This window comes from Oryzias latipes, chromosome 1 (genome assembly GCF_053564925.1).
Source record: "Oryzias latipes strain Hd-rR chromosome 1, Olatipes_Hd-rR_3.1".
Lineage (NCBI taxonomy): Eukaryota > Metazoa > Chordata > Actinopteri > Beloniformes > Adrianichthyidae > Oryzias > Oryzias latipes.
The window spans coordinates 34,931,949-34,953,698 of NC_136237.1; the positions used below are offsets into that span (position 1 = coordinate 34,931,949).

A 21,750-nucleotide genomic window follows, 5' to 3' on the forward strand; every position below is an offset into this window, starting at 1 on the left:
ACAATTCTTATAGCACAGGCTGGTATGGGAAACAAATGAGCCACTTTTTACAATAAAAATAAAACACAAAGCAGGTGGCAAACCAGTCAGCTGGAGAATAAAAACCCCAGTAGCCCTTAAATCTTGGGGGAAAAAAATACATTTAACCCCGTTTATGCCTGATTTCACTTAAAAAATATATATTTTCTAAAAGTCTTTTACACCAGAGTTTTAGCTCCAGTGTTTACATTCATTCAACTATCATAACTCTTCAACAGTTTACGCAATTAACGTAATTCTACTGGATTCTGAAGCGGAGAAAAGCAGATTTGTGCTGATATGCAACACTTTACAGTAGTGAAGTGTTTACGCAATCAAATCAGTAAATCAGCTGATTCTGGCGTGGAGAAAAGCAGTCTTGCGCAGTTATGCAACGTGAGTGAAGAGTTGCGTGTGAGCCTGCCTTTGCACTAACTTAAAGTGTTGCATAACGGGACAAAGCCAATTTAAAAAGCTCTCCACGTCAGAAGCAGCTGAACCATGTCGATAGCGTAAATGATTGGAGATTTACCGTATGCCAAACATGAGCCAGAGAGCGTGTGTATTTAAGTGTCAACGGTCACATCCCAGTGTTAAAGCGTTAATACTGGAAAAAAATAAATACATGAAAAATAAACTCAATTCTATTAATTCTTCAGACTCTTGCTTTGTGCACTTTATTTTTTCATAGGTGCAACAAAAGAAGCTAACATTTCTCACTCTTTTGGTTTCCAGTCAGCCCATCCATGTTCACACTGTAGTGAACCGAAGAAGAGTTCACTTGCAAGTGAACCATAATCTGAGACTTTTTTTTTTTTTGGTCCACCTTAGTAGTTTGTACTACGGGTCAATACAAAAGAAAACTAAAAAAAAAATTTAAAAGCAGTGTAAATTGTCCATAGGTGTGAATGTGTGTGTGCTTGGGTGTGTGATTGTGGCCCTGCGACAGACTGGCGACCTGTCCAGGGCGCACCCTACCATGGCCCAATAGTTGCCATGTTAGGCTCCGACGGCCTCGTGACCCCGCAAGAAATAAAACAGGTTCAGAAAATGAATGAATGGATAGATGGATGTTTGTGACGTATTTCAATGTGAAAAAAAAAAAAATTCTTCCTCATATTGTTTGAAATAAATGAAAAAATAACATATATTCCTATATGTTTCATTCAAATAAGTATGTTTTCAAGTAAATAAACTTTTAAATAAATTTAGTTTAAAACATGAAAATGGAAGTGTTACTAACGTAAAGTTAGCCAAAAAGTAATTTTTCTTGGGACAAATTTGTCTTAACAGTTTTTACCATTAACAGAGAAGAAAAAGTTTTATCTAACTTTCACTACTAACTAGCATCGTGAACATTGTTTACAGTCCATTCAGGAAGTTTCCTTTCAATCTCTGCTGCTTTCATTTTTGTGAAGTCATTTGAAGCTAAGTCAGTAGAAGTCAGACAGTCCGCAAAAACTCAAAGACCAGTTTTTTTTAGCTTTCTTGGTCTCCTCAAAGCCAAGGAATGCCCTGAGGGGGAAGCAGCGGAATAATCAGACACGTCAAACAGCTGTTCAGGGAGGTTTGTCCTTTCTCCAAAACAAGCCTCAGATATTGCCTGAACATGGCCTGCGGATTAGTTTGTCTTAATGTGGTAAATCCGGACTCGTGTTTACACGAGGCAGCGGTCCTCACTGGCAAAGCCCGGCTGGACACAGAGCGGGCAAACACACGGCACTGACTGACGCCATGTTTACCAAAAACTGTTTGTCCAGCTGCTGAAGGGACACAGCGAGGAAGCGGGATGGCTGTTAATTAAAATCGTGATTCGTCCCTTTTTCCCCTGGATCAAACGAGTCGAACATTATAGACGACACGACCAAACAAACAGCAGGGATGCCAGTCGACATGTTTGCTAACCTGCATGGTTTGCCACCCTCGGAAGGGAAAAGTAGTTCAAAATTTTTGCTGCGCTTGACGAATATTTAGCACAGCAGACAGTGCTCACCTTGGACACTCATATAGCATCTGAAAAGATGATAAACCTATGTTTGTTTGTTTTTTTGCCTAAAAAGTTTATATGTTAAATTTGACAGCTGGTTCAATAGCAGAAATTAACACGACAAATATTGACATTGACATTAATCTTTCTGCTGACTGTTTGATCTAGATTTTCCTATTTTTTTATGTTGTCCTTGCAACTTTGGAGCACACATTTCAATGTTTACCATCAAATTATTTATTGGCTGTCCGGGCAGAACTTTGGTCACACGTTTGCTTAAAAACAATGACATAATGTATTTCTATAAATGCCCCAGAATGAAAAGTTTTGATTGCTTAAATAAATTATTTTGGGAATGCCATAAGGCAAATATTTTGGGACCTTCTTCCATCATAGGTCAAATTTCATATTAAAATGCTAATATTAAACTATAAGATAAATAAATAAAGAAAAATGTAGTGATTAGTGGTCCTTGCCAGTCCACTCATATAAAAAAGCCTGCATTAAGGATTTAGTTCAAAGATAACATTTTTTCACATTTAGGTCTCAAAGTTGGTGTTACTACTACGAAAAGCATTGAAACTTTTTAACCACTGTTAACATTTGTATTCTGCACATTTCCCACTACATAACAATAAATGAAAAGTTTTGAGTTTTAAATCACATTTCAATTCTACGCAGTTTCGTGTTGATCATTATTTTTTGTGAGTTTTCAGGGTATTTGGAGACACATGTCACGCTCACATAAGGCTCTAAATTACGCGTTAATATGACAAGCTTTTTTTTTTGTAATTTTCTTTTCGACAGATGTAAACGATCCACCGGCTCCACTGACCTTCTGATGCCACGGCCATGCTGTCGTGAAGTTGCTGTCAGGAGTTGAAATCCAATTTGCCCCCAGCCTAAGAAGTGTACCAAATATGAAGGATTGGTTAAACATGGTTAATAAATGCAGCTATTTAATACAATCACAAAGATAACAGAACAAATGAATGTTTGAATCAGGCTCAATTAAACGAATACACCCGATTTGCAAAGTAATGCAGTGTTTTGTGTCAAATAGTGCGCTGGTGCTAAAGATGGCTTGGATTTTATAGGTGGAGCTTCATATTTCCATTTTTAAACATTAAACCTTCCCAAATTAGTTTATGTGTCTGTAGAGTACATAGATGCACAAATAAAACCTCATTTCCAACTATAGTAAGTGACGTGTTTCACAAACTGAGTCACTGAGTTTGCAGCTGTTTTAATTAATCCTTTAAACATTATGACTGCATGTAAGCCTCTTTGTCAAGCAGTAAATGATCCAGTCCTTTCAAGTTTTTTTAACCTTTTTTTTTAAAACCGGGATGATAATGAAAATACCTCAACTATGTGATCAGATGTTCAAAAATGCATTTTTCTTTTTAATTACCCCTTGACACCTTTATTTCCAGGTATAAATAAAACATTTGCTTGCATGCATATGCTAAATTAAGGTAATTTTGGAGCCAAATTGGTTTAGTGCATCAATAGGTGTCAAGGGGTTAATTTGCTAAATTAAAAAGATTTGTTTTCCATGTAAAACTTTATGAATTTGAAAAAAGGAGGTATGAAGGGCAACAAATATCAACTTACAAAAGAGAAAGTGGAGCACAGTGTAGCAGTAGGGATGTATTGTAAAAATAGATCAAATGTCGTGTAAATAGCTGCGTTTTGTGATTTTAAAAAAGTGCTTTAGTTTACATTTCTGCAGAAACAAAGAAAACGTATAAGCGACCGAAGCCACGCCCAGTTTCTACTTTTTAGTACAAGAAATAAATGTTTTAATCCCTGCTTATCGTGTAATTTTGTTTTGTCTTCAGTTATAGCAATAATTTAGAAATTTGTGATATATTCAGTTATTTAAATACAAGGTTTCTGGGAAACTAACCTGAAACAATGTCTGTCAAAACCATATTTCTGACTTTTTGCGAAAGTTTTGTCTTTTCTTTGATCATGTTTATAGTTTACAAAGTACTATGAGTTGAACAGAATAAGAGCCCTGCTTCTGTTTAGCATCAACCTGTGGACTAAAGCCAGAAACACAGGTGTGGTTTGGGGTTAAACACCAGAGGAGAGAGTGGGCATGGCTTCTTATTACAAAGAATATGAGGGAACGTCTGCTTATTTTTTAAGGATGAAAACAACAGAATTTCCTAAAAAAAATAATATTTACACTTTATCAAGCAGAAGAACTTCGTACACATCTCTAGAAACTAAGAATGCATGTTATTTAGTGCCAAATTAAGTTTGAACTGTTTGGTACATTTCACTTCTGTAATGAAGCGCATTAATTAAGCACACTATTTTATTAGGTAATTCTAAAAAAAAAAATTTTTATTTCATGCTTTCACTGCTACTCCTTTTCTGTCAATATTTTTATTTAGATAAATTATCTTTTCTTTTTTCAGCCCTCATAAATAAGAACACCTTTATATTTGGTTTAAATTGCAGGAATATAGAGGGTTGCATAATCTTCAACAAACTTTTATTCCTGGAGGAAGAACAAACATTAGATTACTGTATTCAAGGTCCCTGTTGCAAAAAGTGTCAAGATGAAAGTCTTTTAAGTTAACAAAAAGTTTTAACAAAACTTTATGTTACAAATTATGTTATTTCAACCACCTTTTGGTAAGAACGAGTTTAAACAACTGTGAAACTGGGATTTCAGCCAATACAGTTGAACTTTCTCTAAATTCATAAAAACTAAATCTTTGTGTAGCTTTCATGAGCACCATCAAACTTTGCTGTTTAATTTTGAAGCGTCTTCGCAAAAAAATGTTTCTCTGGAACGGTTGAATTTCAATACGAGTTTATTATAACGACACGAATGTACATCTTTCGAGCTTCAATGCAACGCAGACATCATGTGTCCAGTTCACATTTGTATTTTTTCTCTGCAAAGAACAAATAGGAAAATCTGTCCCTGTATAAACAAGTGCCGCATTTCAGTCTCCATAACTGACAGCCGCAGGCCGGGAGGGGATTCTGCTCCAGATCCAGATTAAAGACCAAAGGATTTTTTATCACAGTGTGACCCGTTTTATCGCACCGTTCTGTTTCTTTCAAGAAAAGCCCAATCAGAAGTCCGCTGACGGCTCTTTTCTCCAGTCTGTGTTTCTCAGAGTTTGTGGTCCAAGAGTTCCTCACAGGTTCTGCTGATCTTTTACTGGTAAAGGCCTTGGAGTTAAAAACTGGGTCAGTTTTTCTTGAGTAGAAAAATAATCACCATGCTCACGGTTTCAGTGCATCCTCAAACATTATGGAAAGCAGTTCTAAGGTTCTACCAGTGTGAAGAATCTCCAAAATAAACCAAGTTGCATTCAAAGAAGTGGAGTCACAGCACTTGGAAACGCCATGAGGCCTGGTCTTTGTAGTCCAAACAGTCTGAGGCGTTGAAGTTGAGCTTCCAGGCCGAAGCCGCCGCCTGCTCTTTGTAATCCAGACAGTCCGTGGAGTTGAAAGCGAGGCCCGGCGCGCTATACGCCTGGTGGTGATGTGTGGGGTGGTGGTGATGGTGGTGGTGGCCTGATGTTTGGCTGATGTGGTGGTGGGGGTGTCCTGACATGGAGCCACCTGTCATGGCGTTGAGCTGGTGCGGATGGTGGTGGGAGTGCATCGGTGCCAGGTAGGAGCCGCATTCCATGCCGCCGAAGTAGGAACCCGAAGCCGAGGCGGGGTAGCCCTGGCTGTAAGCTGCCTGGCTGTAGGACACCGGGTAGGACGGCGTTGATCCAGCAGTTGAGGAAGATGCAGAGCGCTGCATGCAGGAGGCGCTGGCAGGGACCGCTGAGTCTGGCAGATTGGCCGGCGCCGGGGCCGGAGAGATTGGCGCCGGGCTCCAGATGGACGAGACTGGAGCAGTAACGGAGGTAGAGGTGGCAATCAGGCCCAAACCAGAGGAGACGGAGGAGGAAGAAGAGGAGGTGGATGAAGAAGAGGTGGAGGAGGAGCTAGGCACAGGCGGTGGTGTGAACTGTCCACTGCTCTCTGACCCGGTGCTCTCTCTGGTCGGAGATGGCTTCTTCTTCATAGGCTTGACCTTGGCGCTGTTGGTGCTCTGCTGCTGCTGGCGACACTTTGCTCGTCTGTTCTTAAACCAGACCTGAGGTAGAAGCAGAACAGAGAAGGTCACCGTCACACGCCAGATGGGTCGCAGAACCGCCACGCCTCTTCCACCTGATCCCATTGAGTAGCTGCAGCTCTGACCTCTGACCTAACTCCTCTGCTGCCACATTTACTGCACTTCTGTTTGATGGTTTTATGCAGATTTTGTCAACAAAACCGACATTTAGATAAATATTTTATTAATTAGACTGGATCAGAAGACATTTTGCTGCTGCTTTTAAGCCGTTGAGGTAAAGAAACACAAATATCTGCAGATCTTCTAGAAAAGCCCCTTTTTTTCTCCAAAACTGCTCTTCCTGTATTTCAGGTTTCATATACATTTCATTGCGGTGGCATTTAAGAAGATAACTGATTAACTTTTTAAGTTTCAGCAAGGTCAAACTAAAAAAATTGCAAATTTTTACTCAATACTTGAAGTATTTGGTAACTTAAGAAGAATGAGACATTGCCATAGGACAGCTTTCATCACTGCTTAGAACTAAGAAAACAGCAAAAACTTCATTTTTCTATAATAATCTATTAACAACCCTTTGTAATTTTCCGTCTTAAATATATAATTTGTAAAGTGAGTTTTATAAAAATTAAAAATTGAATTTCTATTTGCCTTTTTACTTGAACTACAGGCTTGAAAGAAAACAATTAACTCAAAGTCTTTCTTTTCTTAAATTTGATCAATCTGAAGTTGATGTTTTACATAAAAGCAAAGTTTTCGGACGCCCAAAAACCTCCAGAATAGACGTTTTCCTTTGTACTATTCAGATATTTTTGTTTTAATATTTTGAAATAACTGAGTTTTAAATTTTGTTTTATTATTTATTTGAGCCAGTGAGGACAGGTGTGCGAGTATTACACTCTCATTATGAGCATTGCATAAAGCAATACGGTTGGTTGCAGAAAATAACATTTTTTTTTTGTTTTTCCTGTTCTGTTAAATGAACAGTTGCTATTATACACATAAAGATCAAACCAGATTTAAGAAAAAACTATATATTAAACTGTCTATATTATCTCTGTACAGTAAAGCCATTTTTACAGATTTTTTAAAAGTTTATCAACAAGGAAAAATGCTTCAACTTTTTGTAGTCTTTGGAAAAAAAGATTCTGCTAAACATAAATGATAATAACACAAGAATAAATGAGAAAGATCTGATTTATTTGCAGCAGTTTCTTTATTAAAATCCTTCCTCAGTTCTGCTAACTTTGTAAGAACCTGTTGCATATCACCTTTTCTTCTTTTTGGCCTAAACATTTCACATTATATGTGCAGTTTCAAGGTTTTTTTTGGAATCTACATTAAAAATAAGGACATTTATTTGTTGAGAGAAAAAAGGTGACTAAAATATTTTGCTCACTTTTATTTATTTTAAGTTTTTTGTATGTATTCGTAATTTACTTCTATTTTAAATTAGATGTTCAGCTTTTATTTTTTTTAATAAACTAAAGACAAGCCAGAACTTAACATCAGTTTTAAAAAGGTTTTGATTCTTTTTTCCCCCAGAAAGGTTTTGATTCTTACGTTACAAGGACCAAACTGTTGTGTAAAACTTTAAGGTTGACATGATGAGCGCGTGACCTCGGAAAGTCGCGGTTAAATCGGCGGTTTTGTTTCAGTTAAAACAGCTTTATTCCTCGCGCTCGCAGTACAGAATAAAAAGCTTTTTTTCTATACATCAAAGAAATGATCGCGCTGCCAAACTCTCCTTTTTCATGAAAGACTTGTCTCTACTGGATCTATGAGAACTCCCTTTCCTTTGGTTGATGATCAGACTTGGGGAAGTGGAGGAGTGGAACAGTCAAATTTTTTGAGGTGTTTTTACAACTGCTTCTGCCGCAGTTTTCTATCTATCCTCGCACCTGACGGCGTCTCACCTGCACTCGGGACTCCGGCAGGTTGATCTTCAGCGCCACCTCCTCCCTCATGAAGATGTCGGGGTAGCGCGTCTTTGCGAACAGAGACTCGAGGATGTCGAGCTGCGTGCGGGTGAAGGTGGTGCGCTCCCGCCGCTGCTTCCGTGGGTTGGCTGCGAGAAAAAAGAAAAGAAAACAAGTTTAAAAAAACTGCCTGAAATTAAAACAAACTACTCATGGAATAAAAAATACAACTTTTAAGAGTGTGCACATTGGATGCGTGAAATAACTTTTACGCATCAAAAATGCGTAAAAGTTAGTTTTTAACAGAAACGTTATTAAGCCACAAAAACCGCAAGTTTATTAAAGTTTATAATCTTCTAATTCATATACCTCTAATTTATGTGAACAAATCAGATAAATTATTAAACATCAAAAGCGCCAGAGCGGCCCTTAAAAAGGAGCTTCTGAGCGCGTGCTCGCGGACTCGCGGCCGTACCCGGGTATCCCACGGACGGGTGCAGCAGGTCCATGGCGGCTCCGCTCAGGCCCAGTCCGTTCATCCCGTACGGGGCCTGTTTGAGATAAGACATCATGCTAAAGCGGGGCGGGGGGAAAGGCGGTCTGCGGGGACGGAGCAGGTGCGGGGCCCCGGCGGTTTGGAAGCGCTGCGGGATCCTGCACAAGATAAGGGTCCGAGAGTCAAAAAGGCAGCTTTATAACAACTTTTTAAAAAAAATCCACAATAAAAACTTTTTTTTAACAATTCAAGTTTATAGTAAATAAGAGCAGAAAATATCATTTATTTAGGATTTTATTGGTTTATTAGAAATGTTTTGAACTACTCCTTGGGGCTTCTTCTTATATAATAGATCAACGACGATTTTTTTTTTATAAATTATACATGCAGGAAGCACTCTTAATAGTATTTTACTTAGTTTTAGATTTTCTTAAGTATCCTTATAAGAGTAAAAGTTATTATTAAGAGAAAAACACATTCTCGCCTTATTTCCAGGGAATTGCTTCTTAAAGTTTTGTTTCCAGTCCATATTTTTAAGATAATATTTATTTTTAAAAAAAGAAAATAGTCTTAGTAGATGTTTGAGAAAATCTAACGTTTAGAAAAAAATTCTTTGTGGTTTTCAGATTCAATTAGGGCTTTGATTTCCATTCCACCTTTTTTTAATTTAATAACTCATAATTAAATCGGCCTGCGGAGACTCAAGCTTACTGACTTCTTCACAGCTTCCAACTTCACTGCACAGTTTGTCCTGTTTGTGTTAGTCTTTTTTTGTTTGTTAATTTCTTAAAAGTGATTTGGCTTAAAAAACGTGACTCTGGCGCACGTCCTGAAACTCCTGCAGCAGGACTTGCTGTTTCTTCTGATTCTTCTTCTTAAAAGCTAAATTTTTGTTTAAAATGTTTTTTTTAAATTACCATCTGAAATGAACAAACTTTAGTCAGCAAAATAACTTTCATGTCTGCATGAATTGTGTCATTCTCCTCGTGCGTCTCTGCTGTATTTCGATGGACATTTCCATAATCCACTGGGGTCCGTTTAGCTGAGATTGCAGCCCCGGGTCCCCTGAAAACTGCCCCGGGCCTCACAGCGCAGCAGCCTCATTTCCATAACCGCAGGAAGGAGCTGAATTACGCAATGTAAATGCGCCAAAACTGTGTGCAAATGAACTCCATTACAATTTAGATTAGATCTGCTGCGCCACAATTAGCGGAGAGCTCTTATCGCTGCGGCCGGGGCTGCAGATCAACAAACCAGCCCTCTCCAAAAACACACCTGAATACAGTTTAGTGGTTTCACCCACAACAAATATGCTCTTTTTAAAAGATAACTAATAAATGTGTAATTATTATTTCTATTTATTTGTAAGAAAGAAACAAGAAAATAAGGAAAAAGCATAAGAGACCATTAAAAAATATTTTATGTCACGTTATAGACGGATTTTACTTTTCAGATTTTGAAAAGTTACTTTAAATGAGAGAAACAATTTATTTAAAAAACGGCCTAAATCAATTAATTTCACAGAAGATTATTAGGTAAAAACACTCACCTTGTCAGTATTTATTTCTAAATTCCCGTTAAAAAGCAGTGAGATCCAGAGTTTTTTAGGAAATAGATCCAGGTGGAGGAGCTTTGATTTCTACAGAGGGTAAAGCGGCGGAGCTCCGCGGGCATCGCACGAATGTCTGCGAACGAAAAAGCGACCGAGTTGATCCGAAAATTGCTCCACCGACGAGCGCTGCGAGGGTCTGCGGCGCGGCTGCTCTCTCGGACGGACGGAGGTTGACGGAATCCTCCGAGGCCGGAGCTCGTCTATGAATCAACGAAGCCGCGCGGTTTTTACTGACGCCAGCCAATCAGGACGACCGGAGCCGAAGGAGTGACCAATTAGCTCTCGAGTTGGACTTCAAGATCCCGCCCATTTCGAACAGAACGTGGATCACGTGACGTGGAGTGTTTCAAAAAGTTGCAGAGAAAAATACAAAACGCGACCTTATCAAGGCCACACACACAAAGAAAAATAACCGGATAAAACTATATGTTGAGGATTAAAAAAAAAAATTCTATTTAAAGTCTTTTTTTTTGCTTTTAAATCAACAGAAACAGTTGCCGAATATGGATTTGTCAAGGCCGAAACGGTACAGAGTGCTTTAAAAAAAACACAGCAACATTGATATGAAAATTTAAGCTCAGGTATTTTTTTTTATTGTTAAAGCATAGAAAACATAAACAAGAAGACATAAATCTTCAATTATTTTCATTAAAGACATCCATATTTAATTAGTTGATAACTGGGGGGGGGGGGGGATCCACTTCTATATTTACCCAAAAATGTTGTAAAAGTAAATTTTTTTGAGAAGCAGAAAAGGCTGGTGCACTAAAGCTGCTATAAATCATTGATCTCAATTTACTATGTTATTACTAAAACAGATGAGTTTAAATACATGGTCAAAAATCACTTCGATTTTTTAAAGTTGTTTTTTTATATTCATTTAGTTAAGAGCCATATTTGAAGGATATGAATGTATCCAGTTTTTAAAATAATAGGAAATGTGCATTCTCTGTCATCAGGCGGGCCGTGATTGATGACAAGTATCAAGATATCAAATGAACGGAGTCATTGTTGTTGTGGCGGATTTGGGGGCTTTAATCCCAAATTGCAGGAGTATTTTCTTAATACTAAACCCTTAAATCCAGGGATCAACTGCAGCCTGTGAGATGGAGGGGGGGTCTGGTTTGCAGAGGCTTCTCGCTAGTGTTGTTGGCAGTTATTAAAAGCATGATGCATAAGGTTGTCAGACAGGCAGGAAGGATGTAGGAATGCAGAGGGCTGCAAAACTGTTTGTCTGCGGCTGAAACGACAGAACGGGGAAAAAGATTTCTGCTCCTTTGAGGCTACCAGGTGAGAAAACTGTCACTTTTTATCGTTTTTGTAATAAAAAGTTTAATTTGCGGTCTTGTGCAGAAACTGAAGAAAAGAAATGCTTAAAATTGTCACCTTCAACACAGAAAAGGGAGGTGTGAACCTTAAAGTTAGTAACATGACTAATATAATTATTGACATCCTGCACAACTATTTTTTTATAGCTTTTTGTTTTTTGACAAAATACATTTTCAACTCAAGAAGACTTTAAGCTTGAGGGCTCTTTCTTTTTTTTTTTCAGAAATAAATAATTTACCTTAAAAGAAATGTCAACGTTTTGCTTATGAGAGATGTGCTTCATAATCTGCTCATTTTAGGGAATTGATTTTGAGAGCAGATATTTACAGTGGAGAGCGGAGTCACTTGACCTCTCAGTGGCGACCTCTCATCAGAAATTATGAAAGGCAGAGCCTTTAACAGCTCTAACCTGACTGCCATCTCTGAAGAGGCACAGATTAAAGGCACCAAACGCAGATTAGCTGCTTTAATCTGCACGTGTGGTTATACTATAAATGAAATGTGGAAATCTGTGCTTCTGCTCCATAACAACCTCAACCTCCACCCTCCCACTCAGCGCTGCTTCTATGTGCGCTCATGAACGGCACTTTGCAGAAACACTTGCATCAGCTCTGGAGAGGCCTGTGATTATGCAGCGGGACAGCTGGCTCAGAGCGAAAACCCCGTCAGCAGATGGTCTGAGCCGGAGCTCAACATGTGGAGACGGTCTGAACAGCCAGGAAGAGACAGAAGAAACAGCCTAAATGATGATAATGCAAACAGATCCCTTTTACTTTTACTGGAGAGATTTTTCTTAAATGTTTAAGGCTGAGCATCAGGATACCATCCAAATTTAATTTTTTTTGGCAGCAGAGAGCAGTACAAGCAACATTTCCCACATTGAAAAGGATAAGAAAAGTAAAAATTTGGCTACCAGGAGATGAAAAAGAAAATGGAATCAAGCTTACGCATAAATGAAAGGCTACCTCAAGTGAATATAGTCATAAAGTCATTTCTTTGCTATGTCAACATTTTTCAGAGCGCACTGAGCCTTCTGCCTGTTGTTCATTTTGTTTGATATAAGCTCTAAAAACCAGCCCCTCCCAGTGTCCATGACAGCAACTGCCCCAGATTGTTGAACATTTTTAGTCATGAGGTCCCGCTTTAGTCTGCACCCAAAAATAGCAAGAAAGAAAACTGGATAGAAGGATGGATCATGTTTGTAAACCTGCTTACCCTGCGCCTCTTTTTCTGCCTGTTTCTATTCAGGTTAAGAGGTTAATCTGGTGGAGGGGTGTTAGAAAGAGTAACTTCAAAGCTCAAAAACCCTTTCTAACTCCTAACCAAGTTGTATTGTAGCACGAATATCAAAACCTACGTGTTTTTCATTGAGCTGTGGTCAACTTTAAAGCTCTTGGGGTGAGAATCAGCACCTCCAAGTTTGAGCTTACAGCTAGGAAAAAGGGACATGCCCTCGTTGGGTTAGAAGTTGGTCGCTACTCCAAATGTAGACATCTAAGCATCCTGGAGTTTTGTTCACAAACAAGCAAGGAAGAGAGTTTGAGGTCAACAAAGAAATATGGCATATCTGTATTTCAGTCTTTTGTATTTCAGTCTTTTGAACCTATAAGTTAATGACAATAAACATCAATTCTATTGAGTTATCTCTACTCGACAGTCAGCTTTCTACTTTATGAGTCTAAAAATATTAGTTGCTAAGGAAGTCACACCAGTGAGATTATATATCTCTCATTGAACACCTGGGCATCTTTCTGAAAGAGGAAGAGCTGGATTGTCCATTTGCTTATGACTGTTTTACACTGAAAGGGTGTTTGAGTTACAGCAGAGTCCAACCGCTGTGTTTCTTCTGATTAAAATAAAGATCTTAGATGCTTTCAACAACAGAGAGATCAAGTAAAGCAAAAGTATAGCCTGAAAGCCCCCTTATTTGCCTACTCAAGCTGAAGTGGATGGATGGATGGAAAGATGGATGAATGTGTGGGATGGATTGATGGAAGGGGGGTGAATGAGTACGCAGCTGTGACGTCTTATAAAACCAGAATTAACCCGCGCACACCAGAGCTTTTCTTTGACAACCATAACCCTTTAACTGTTTACCAAATTAGAGTAATTACAGCAGATACAGTCACTGAGAAAAGTGGCTCTGTACCGGAATGCAACACTTTGAGTTAGTATTGTGCTGCATATCGGTGCAAAGCTGATATAAAAAGCCACTTTACTCTACATTAAATCAGCTGATTGATCGAAAACAATTACAAATTTACAATACGTCAAAGAGCATGTGTTATTTAGTAGTCACATGTCCAGTGTTAAAGGGTTAAAGGCACGGCTTATGAGAGCAGTTCATTTTAAGTAAAAAGCTGGCTTTACCTCACTTTTCAACATCAATAGATGAACTTTAGACAAAGCTGAGTGGACAGATGGTCTAGCTTGTGTTCCTGTGCTGTTTTTGTCATATTTTGATATGTAGATCTCAAGTTTCCTGCTAATCGAAGGTATTTGTATAAAATTGTTCACTTTAAGAATGGATTTCAAACATGTTTATCGGCTGAAAGGTTCCTTTGTGAAGCATGGATAGAGTCTGATAAGGTGATGAGACAATTGAGACTCAGCTTTATTTCTGTGTTTAACTTCTTTTTTCATTGCTGTCCAAACAAACAAATATTTGGGGTCTAGTCCGGGATTGAAACCCACTCCATCATTAGCGAATGAATCTGTGGAAATGTTTTTACAACATATCCACAATTTTTGTTTGTTAGCCTCTGGTACCAACACTGTATAACTCAAAAATAAAAACAAAAAAATATTTGCAAATGAAACAGCTTATTCTTTTCATATATTTAACATTTGTATCTTTCTTTTCAAACTGACCTTCACTGTATTGCACTGGGCACTAAAACAAGCTAACAGCTCTTTAATAAGGATTTAAAAGGTTATTAAAAAAAAAACAAGTGGAGAGGCTTCTGGCTTTTCACGTGAAAATTTCCCCCATACAATTTGAGTTTGAGGGCCGGTCTTTTTAGGTTTTATATTTGCTTGTTTGTGTTTTTTGTTTGTGTGGCTCAGAGCGGCTGTTCCTCATATGAGACCCTGACAGACTAACAGACACCCGGGGAGCCGGAGCAGAAATACGAGCTGCCCTGAGTACAGTAGAGATGGCAGCAAGTCCTGACAGAAACACAGTGGAGAAAGCTGAGAGAGGAGCATGCAGCTGTCAATCAGAGCCCAGAGGCCCTGCCCCTCTCATTAAGAAGGCAAACAATGACAAAGTGGGGGGGTGGAGGATGGAGAAATCAGACACCAGAATCCAACTGACCCCATCCAGTACCCATCACCCCCTAAGACACAGGGAGGGTGTGTGAAAGGAATTACTCAGATGCATGTGTGTGTGTTTGGGGGGGTGGACTTCAATCCTTTTAGGATTATGCCCCCCCTCCCTCCTTTCCTCTCCTCTCTCTGGCTGTGTTCTTCACTCTTTTACTCTGCTGCCCCTCGGGCAATCACCTTCAAACTTGCACGACCGGTGCTCATTCAGATATCTCCAACAATGCGTAGCAGCGGTAACCATGTGAGCGCCGGCGAGGCACGCAGGAATGCACAGATTCAGATCCCTGACACCCTCCCCGAAAGGAAAAAAAAATTATAATAATAACTTCCCAAGATGTCTAAAAGAAAATGAAAGCTTATTATAGAAAAAAAGAACTTTCTGTGACTTTCCGTCATATAAAAAGGTTTTTTAGATGAGGTCACTTTACCTTTGAAATTGTAATCCAACTTCAGAGTGATCAAGATATTTCAGAGTGATCAAGATTTTTAAATATGGCAGAGACCCGAGTAAACATAAAATGTACAATTCTGAAACATGACTTTTTTTTTTAAAGGTAATAAACAAGTTAAAGTCTTGAAACTTTTCGAGGTTTATCAGTTTGTCTTCGAGTCTCACACTGCTGGAATTTCAAAAACATCTCCAGAAAAAGTCATTAGTTTCTCAAAATAGTCCTAGACAGTTCGTCTATCCTAAACTATTCTTGATTAAAAGCAAAAAGATCAAGAAAAGTGAAAAAACATTTGAACTCTTAATGTGTCTGATCTTTTGGGCTCATAAATGATCGATTTTACTCACATTTCCATTCATAAATGAAAACGTCAGGCTCCAAATTTAATCAGGAATGTTTACGACATTCGTTCATTGCTAATTTATTGCTGAGTGGTGCCAGGTTTGGGATAAAAATTTTAACAAACTGAATGAATAGGTCAAGAGAATGGACACAGAAACAAACTGGCATTCACAAAAAGTGGATCAGAACAGAGATAAATAAACGTGTCAAGATAGCAACAAGACAAATAGATGAAGTAGATAAAGTAGACTTGTCTCAAGTGACAAACAATTCTTCCCCAGGAGAAGGAAACAGAATATTTTAAAAGGTTTACAATACTCAAACACGGTGGCGGTACTGTGATGATGTGGTGCTGGAATCGATAAAATCCATTTTCCTAGATGAATATAGGGACGTGGAATGTTGTAGATCATTTCATGGGATCAATTGGCTTCTGCAGGGGGAAAAAGGATCCAAACAAAGTAGCAGGTTCACATGCAAATGAATCTAAGAGCTCAGAAAGAGATGAAGACTAGTTCTTTTGGGCATGCAGAGAAAAGAAGTATGATCGATCCTGTTAGGGTTTTGTGTCACCAACGGACAACTCAAAAGCCCAGACACACCCATTAATCATCCATCCGTCCATCCATTTTCCATACCCACTAATTTCTGTGTGGGGTCAGAAGGATCCTTCAGCCTACCAAACTACTTCCAGCCAAAGGTGGGGTACACCCTGGACCCGGAGCTGGTAACCTCAAGAGTATCAACTCTGCCTGTATTCCAGCTCTTCCTGTCCAGGGATCCTAATGAGCTGACTCATGGGATTTCACATCCTAACAGACTAAATACAGCTGATTTAGGTAGTCAGCATCACGCAGTCCAGGGAGACAAATGGGCAGGGTTGTTGTGAGGACCGGCATTGGTCAGTCCTGCCCTGGACAACTCAACAGTCCAGAACATGCAAACTCCACACAGAAAGGGCGCAGTTGCCATTTGAACCGGTCTCTTCTCGCTGTAAGACGAGAGTTCTGACCACTACACCATTCTTCAGCCCCCCCTATATAATGTAGGTTCTCCATTATACAGTTTTGCTCTGTATGCGACGAGAAATACTGCAATGTGTTTTCGCTCAAGACAAATTTCAATTAGCTTAAAATCCAACTTCAAAGTGAGCAGGCAGCCCAAAACTCTGCGGATGTCCTCGTGTGTGCGGGAACTTTGTCTTGTGTAATCACAAAAAAGGAAAAAAATCGAGGCAACAGTCTAATTTTTCCAGCTTCCAATAAAGCATTGAAATCATAATGTTTCAAACCCACAACGACCGTGGAGCTTGTGTCTGGGTATATTATAAAGCTTTTAGAGAAAAAAAATGTCAAAGAAATATCCAGAGTTGCCCTTCTCTAGTCTGTAAACATCAGACGTGTCCTCAGTCTCCAGTGACTTGACCATTACCACAGCATTAAGGGTTTGAAAAAAACGCCACTAAAGGGAAATTCATAAGAAACCTTTTGGCTAATTTAGAGCCAATTTAATTTAGAAATTGCTGTTTTGACCGGAAACGATTACATCAAATCTCCTTCGTTCTGAAAATATGGAACAAAGTTGCATCTGTTTTGTAAAAAAAAAAAAAAGGCAACAACCTTTAATGAAATGAAACTAAGCATATGACCTAAATTTTAGTAAAATGAAAAATAATTAAAACAATATTTATTTAATGATTTTTTCGTCTAGAATTTTTGAAAAGGAATAAACATGAATGCCAAAAACAATGATCCATCAGAATAGCACACCAGTTGTGCTTACTGTCACTTTTCTTTGACCCCTTTAACTTCAAGCGGGTCTCTTTCAATAAAGCCTTCAGTTTTATGTCTTAAAATGTGAGCGTCCACCTTCCACCTCATCCTGTTTGGAGCCACACAGGAGCAAAGGGCAATAACAATTGCCGCCTTCTTACCCCCCAGTTCGGACAAGCAACGGAATTGCCATCCGTCCTTATCTGGAAGTCCAGTCAACTCTAGGCTGCCAGAGAGTTTGCTCCATCATCAGAGACGGCCATTTGATAGGATTCTGCTGCTGCAGCTAATCAATCTGTGGCACAGAGCTGCCAGAAGACCTGTAACAAAGCTCAAAGAGCCTCACAAATGGCCCGGTCCTGCGGATAAGCCTCTGCACAGGATTACATATTGATTTTGAACGTCTGAAAAAGCTTATCATCTGAAACCGCAGCAGACTACAGAAGCAGCGAAGTCTATGCATGAATCCGCCTTTCAGAGAAGAGCATCAACTTTCAAATACAGAGACCCAAAGCATGAACCAAAACAGAAATAAATGCCGGAGAAATCAATGGTACAGCAGCACGTTGTTAACATCCCAACTCCACCAAGGGGGGTGGGGAGCGTCTTTACCATTGTTACCCATTAAGTAAATTTATTCAAATACTTTTGCAAAGTTGTCATTTAAAAACTTTAATAAAATTTTGCTTTTGGTCAAGTAGCAGTCAACAAAAATCAGGTTTATCTTTAAAGCGACTGAAAGTTTTTGATTTTAGAAAAACCTTCACATGTAAAGTCTAGCACTTGAGACAAAGGTTTCTTTGTGGTTTTTACAGGAGAAGGTAAGCGAGCCCCTTAACACACAGGGAGAGGCAGATCCTCCGGGGTAAGATTTTTTGACTCAACATTTCTGCCCCTGCAACTTCCCATATCCAGGTGAAAGGAGAGCAGTATGAATATTTGATCTGAAATCTTATGAACATTGAAAAAGAGGTCTGTTTGTCCAAAACACTCAACATTCAACAACAACTCAAGACTTAACATTTTGAACCCACACAAACACAGGAGCTTTCACAGGAGTGAAAGCGAAAGTGGATCACAGATAAACAATTTATTACAATTCATTTATTTTATATTGAGCAGATAGGAAGTCTCTGAGGTAGAAAGAATGATAAAGGGATTAATTGTAAGAAAATATACTGGAATAAAAAAAAAAAACAGCAGGCAGACTCCTTGCTGTTAACTTATAATCTTGTGAGGTTTGCAGTTCGGGCAGCGTTTTAGAGTCCCACTCGGATCATCATTTGAATTATTTTAAAAATCTAGTGTTCCCAGTGGACTTTTAATTATGATGATATCGTTTTTAACCAAAACTAAAAAACTTGTGTCATTTTCTAAGACATAGTTTCTGCAGAGCAGCAGGACTTCTTTGAAATTCACTTCTGACCGTTGGCGTGGAGCAATCCCACCCCCCCCCTTTCCCTCCCCGTTGCTGAGGGCTCGATGCGAGAAGCTTCTGGCCGCCTGGCCTATTTTGTAGGTCAAAATATGTTTGTTTTTCAAACAGCATTTGTCGTCTATACATCTAATTCACAACCATTTGAATAAAAACAATATTCAGAAGTTGAATTTTGAGCTTCATTTTCTTCAAACATGTCCTCCATCATTAAAAAAATGCCTCAAGAACATGTAAAAAACACCAAAAACATAATTTTAGTCAGAGTGGGTCTTTAAGGCGCTGCACCTTTTTGCAAACAAAGAAATGATCCACGCATGATATGTATAGTGAGTCTGGCAGGCGTGCTGGGACTTTAGAGAAAATGTCAACAGCACCAAACTGAAACCAGAAATAACCGCACCTCTTGATATGCCTCCCAAGAGTCCGAAAGGACCACTGACAATGAAGACAAATGCAGATAAACATCCAATTGCAGCCATTCAAGTCCTCAGTTTCAGTTTTTACATGATTAACCCAGAGAGAAAACATGACTTTTCAAATATTCTTCCTCATAATTGCCAACTGTCATTAAAGCTTTCTCATGAGAAAAATAAAAGGTGTCCAAAATTCATTCATTCATTCATTCATTCATTCATTCATTCATTCATTCATTCATTCATTCATTCATTCATTCATTCATTCATTCAGCACCTTCCACCACCAGCCAAGGAGGCCCAAAGTGCTGTACACAGGAAGAACAAACACAGAACATTGCACAATCATAAAACATACAACAATAAAAAGCACAAAACTAATTTAAAACAGAAATTCAAACCAGCATAATCACAGGCTGATGCTAAAGCACTGAATGGAGAAACAAATATTTTTTTAAATTCTGTAAGAGTGTGACCTCTCCAATTGTCTGTGGCAACTGAGTCCAAAGTTTAGGAGCCAAAACAACACTTGTACAGCTTAGGTTTGGTCCTGGAAACCATCACCACAAACTGGTCGGCAGAGAGTATGAATATTTTAAGACCAGACTGGAGAGGTAAGAAGGGTGTCGTACCTGCCAGGGACTTAAAAGTGAAAAGAATTCCCTCTAAAATGAGCTGAGAGGAAACTAATGTCTCTCCACCTTGATGTGCAGAGCAGTCACAGGTTCAGAAGGGTTTTCCATCAATATTCCTCACTAATAATCAGGAGATTACCTGATACCAGCTAAGCAGATGACTGATGAATGAATGACAGGAAAGCAGCCCCTGCACTCCTTCTTAGTCCTTGCAAACACAAAACTAATGAGAATTGATTTATTTTGGATCGGTCGTCTTATCAGGTGTCAGAGGGAATTATGACGCAGGGAGTTGGGCCGCAGTGAGCTGCTGCACAGTTTCTGACCGACAAATATAAACCCCAGACTTAAACTTTCACTGGAAATGTGAGGGAGAAAAATGTATCCTAAATCCTTCTGAGGAAAACTTGCTTTCCTAAAAGCATCACCACCTTCCTCAGAGGAAACCCACTCTTCCTCTTCCTCTGCCTCGTCACCTCAGCGGCTCAGTTTCTCTCCCCGAACAACTTTACAAACTTCATCAATATGTTAATGACCTAATCTTTAAACACTTAAAGAAACCATTAATAAACATCGATTTGAACACTGACTCACATTAATCCAGTGCAAACAGCTGAAACATGCAACAGAGAGCAATTTGGGGAGGATTACCCGGGCAAATTCTAGGAGCGACAACTTTGCACTTCCTGCAGCCGAGACGAACATCAGACAACAGCTCAGCCTTCTTCTTCTTCTTTTTTGTTTTCTTCTTGAGTCACTGAGGTCAACAAGCAAAAAACACCACACTTTTTTAAACAAAGTAAGCTTATTTAAAAAATGATGCCAGCTTATTAAAATAAGATGCCAGCTAATTAAGATAATAGGTAACGTAGGAACTAATAATGATTAAAAAACAAGAAAAGTATAAAAAAGACAAAAGCAAGTGAACTGACATCAAGTCAGTAACGGGATTTGATGTAAAAGTGAAGATAGACAGGTTCTCCAATCTGTCAGAAAATGCTAAAATATTGTGAGATAATTTTAAAATTAACAAATTATTAGCATTAAACATCAAATTTTAACATTAAACTTCAAAGGTTTTGTAAGTCAACAATGCAGAACGCAGAGAAACTGGAGAAATCTCTGTCTGCTTGGGACCAGCACCTGCATCATTTACTGACATGTTTATGTCAAAGAAATTTCTATGAAATTCTTCAAAGAGCCACAACTGGTATGCTATTCTGCTATAAATGAATTACTGGTGATATACAGATGTTTAAATTTTATTCAAACATGGCTTCCATTATTTATGTTCTCGGATTAGTAAACTCTCATTAACACATATGCAATAAAAAAAAGAGCACAATTCATTTATCGGCATACATTTGCTATTGATGTTTCACTTTAAACTCTTAAAAATTATTACTAAGCTCAAACAGGTTGTGTACAGAGAATATTAGGGCCTGCAAGCTAAAATGAACAGTCATGTACTTTAAAATCTTCCACTACCCCAAATTTTCTTGAAAAGTCAAGTTTTATAAATTCCTTAAATGAGTATTGGCTTCTTCTTTGGAAAAAAGCTTGATGAAGTTATTTTAAAGAAATGAATGAGTAGGTAAAATGTATAGCTTTGATATAAACATTTTCCAAAAAGTTCTTTGGAAGAAATCAATAGAATAAATCTGTAGTTAGATTGCACTTTTAGTTCTTTAATTTACTAAAGCACTGTGTTTATTAACAGATTTGTGAGAAAACTAAAAATCATTCCTATAAAGACAACAGTCAGGCATCAGGCCGTCAGATTTAGCAATCCCAGATTATACGGTCATCAGACCTTTTAGGTGTAAAACAAAGAAAACTGGGAAAACAGAACTGATTCTGGATCATAAATTCTCTATAAGCAAGTAAAAATATACATGTCAATAGCAGAAG

At 38.5% G+C, this 21,750-nt stretch overlaps 1 protein-coding gene across 4 annotated transcripts in view; it reads right to left on the reverse strand.

Annotated features, from left to right (window-relative positions):
• Nucleotides 1-4,821: 4,821 nt before the first annotated feature.
• The window catches only part of LOC101169019 (homeobox protein OTX1), a 77,221-nt gene continuing 60,292 nt past the window's right edge, over nucleotides 4,822-21,750 (reverse strand). For 2 of the 4 annotated variants that reach the window (XM_078954217.1, XM_078954215.1), the window contains exons 2-4: nucleotides 8,502-8,680; nucleotides 8,024-8,175; nucleotides 4,822-6,131 (exon numbers count right to left, since the gene is read on the reverse strand). In XM_078954217.1, coding sequence (XP_078810343.1) covers nucleotides 5,364-6,131; nucleotides 8,024-8,175; nucleotides 8,502-8,598 — 1,017 coding nt within the window. In that variant the 5' untranslated portion in view covers nucleotides 8,599-8,680 and the 3' untranslated portion in view covers nucleotides 4,822-5,363. Of the gene's footprint in view, nucleotides 6,132-8,023; nucleotides 8,176-8,501; nucleotides 8,681-10,071; nucleotides 10,344-21,750 lie in introns of those variants that run through there. The other 2 variants (XM_078954218.1, XM_004065671.4) reach the window with 2 other exon arrangements.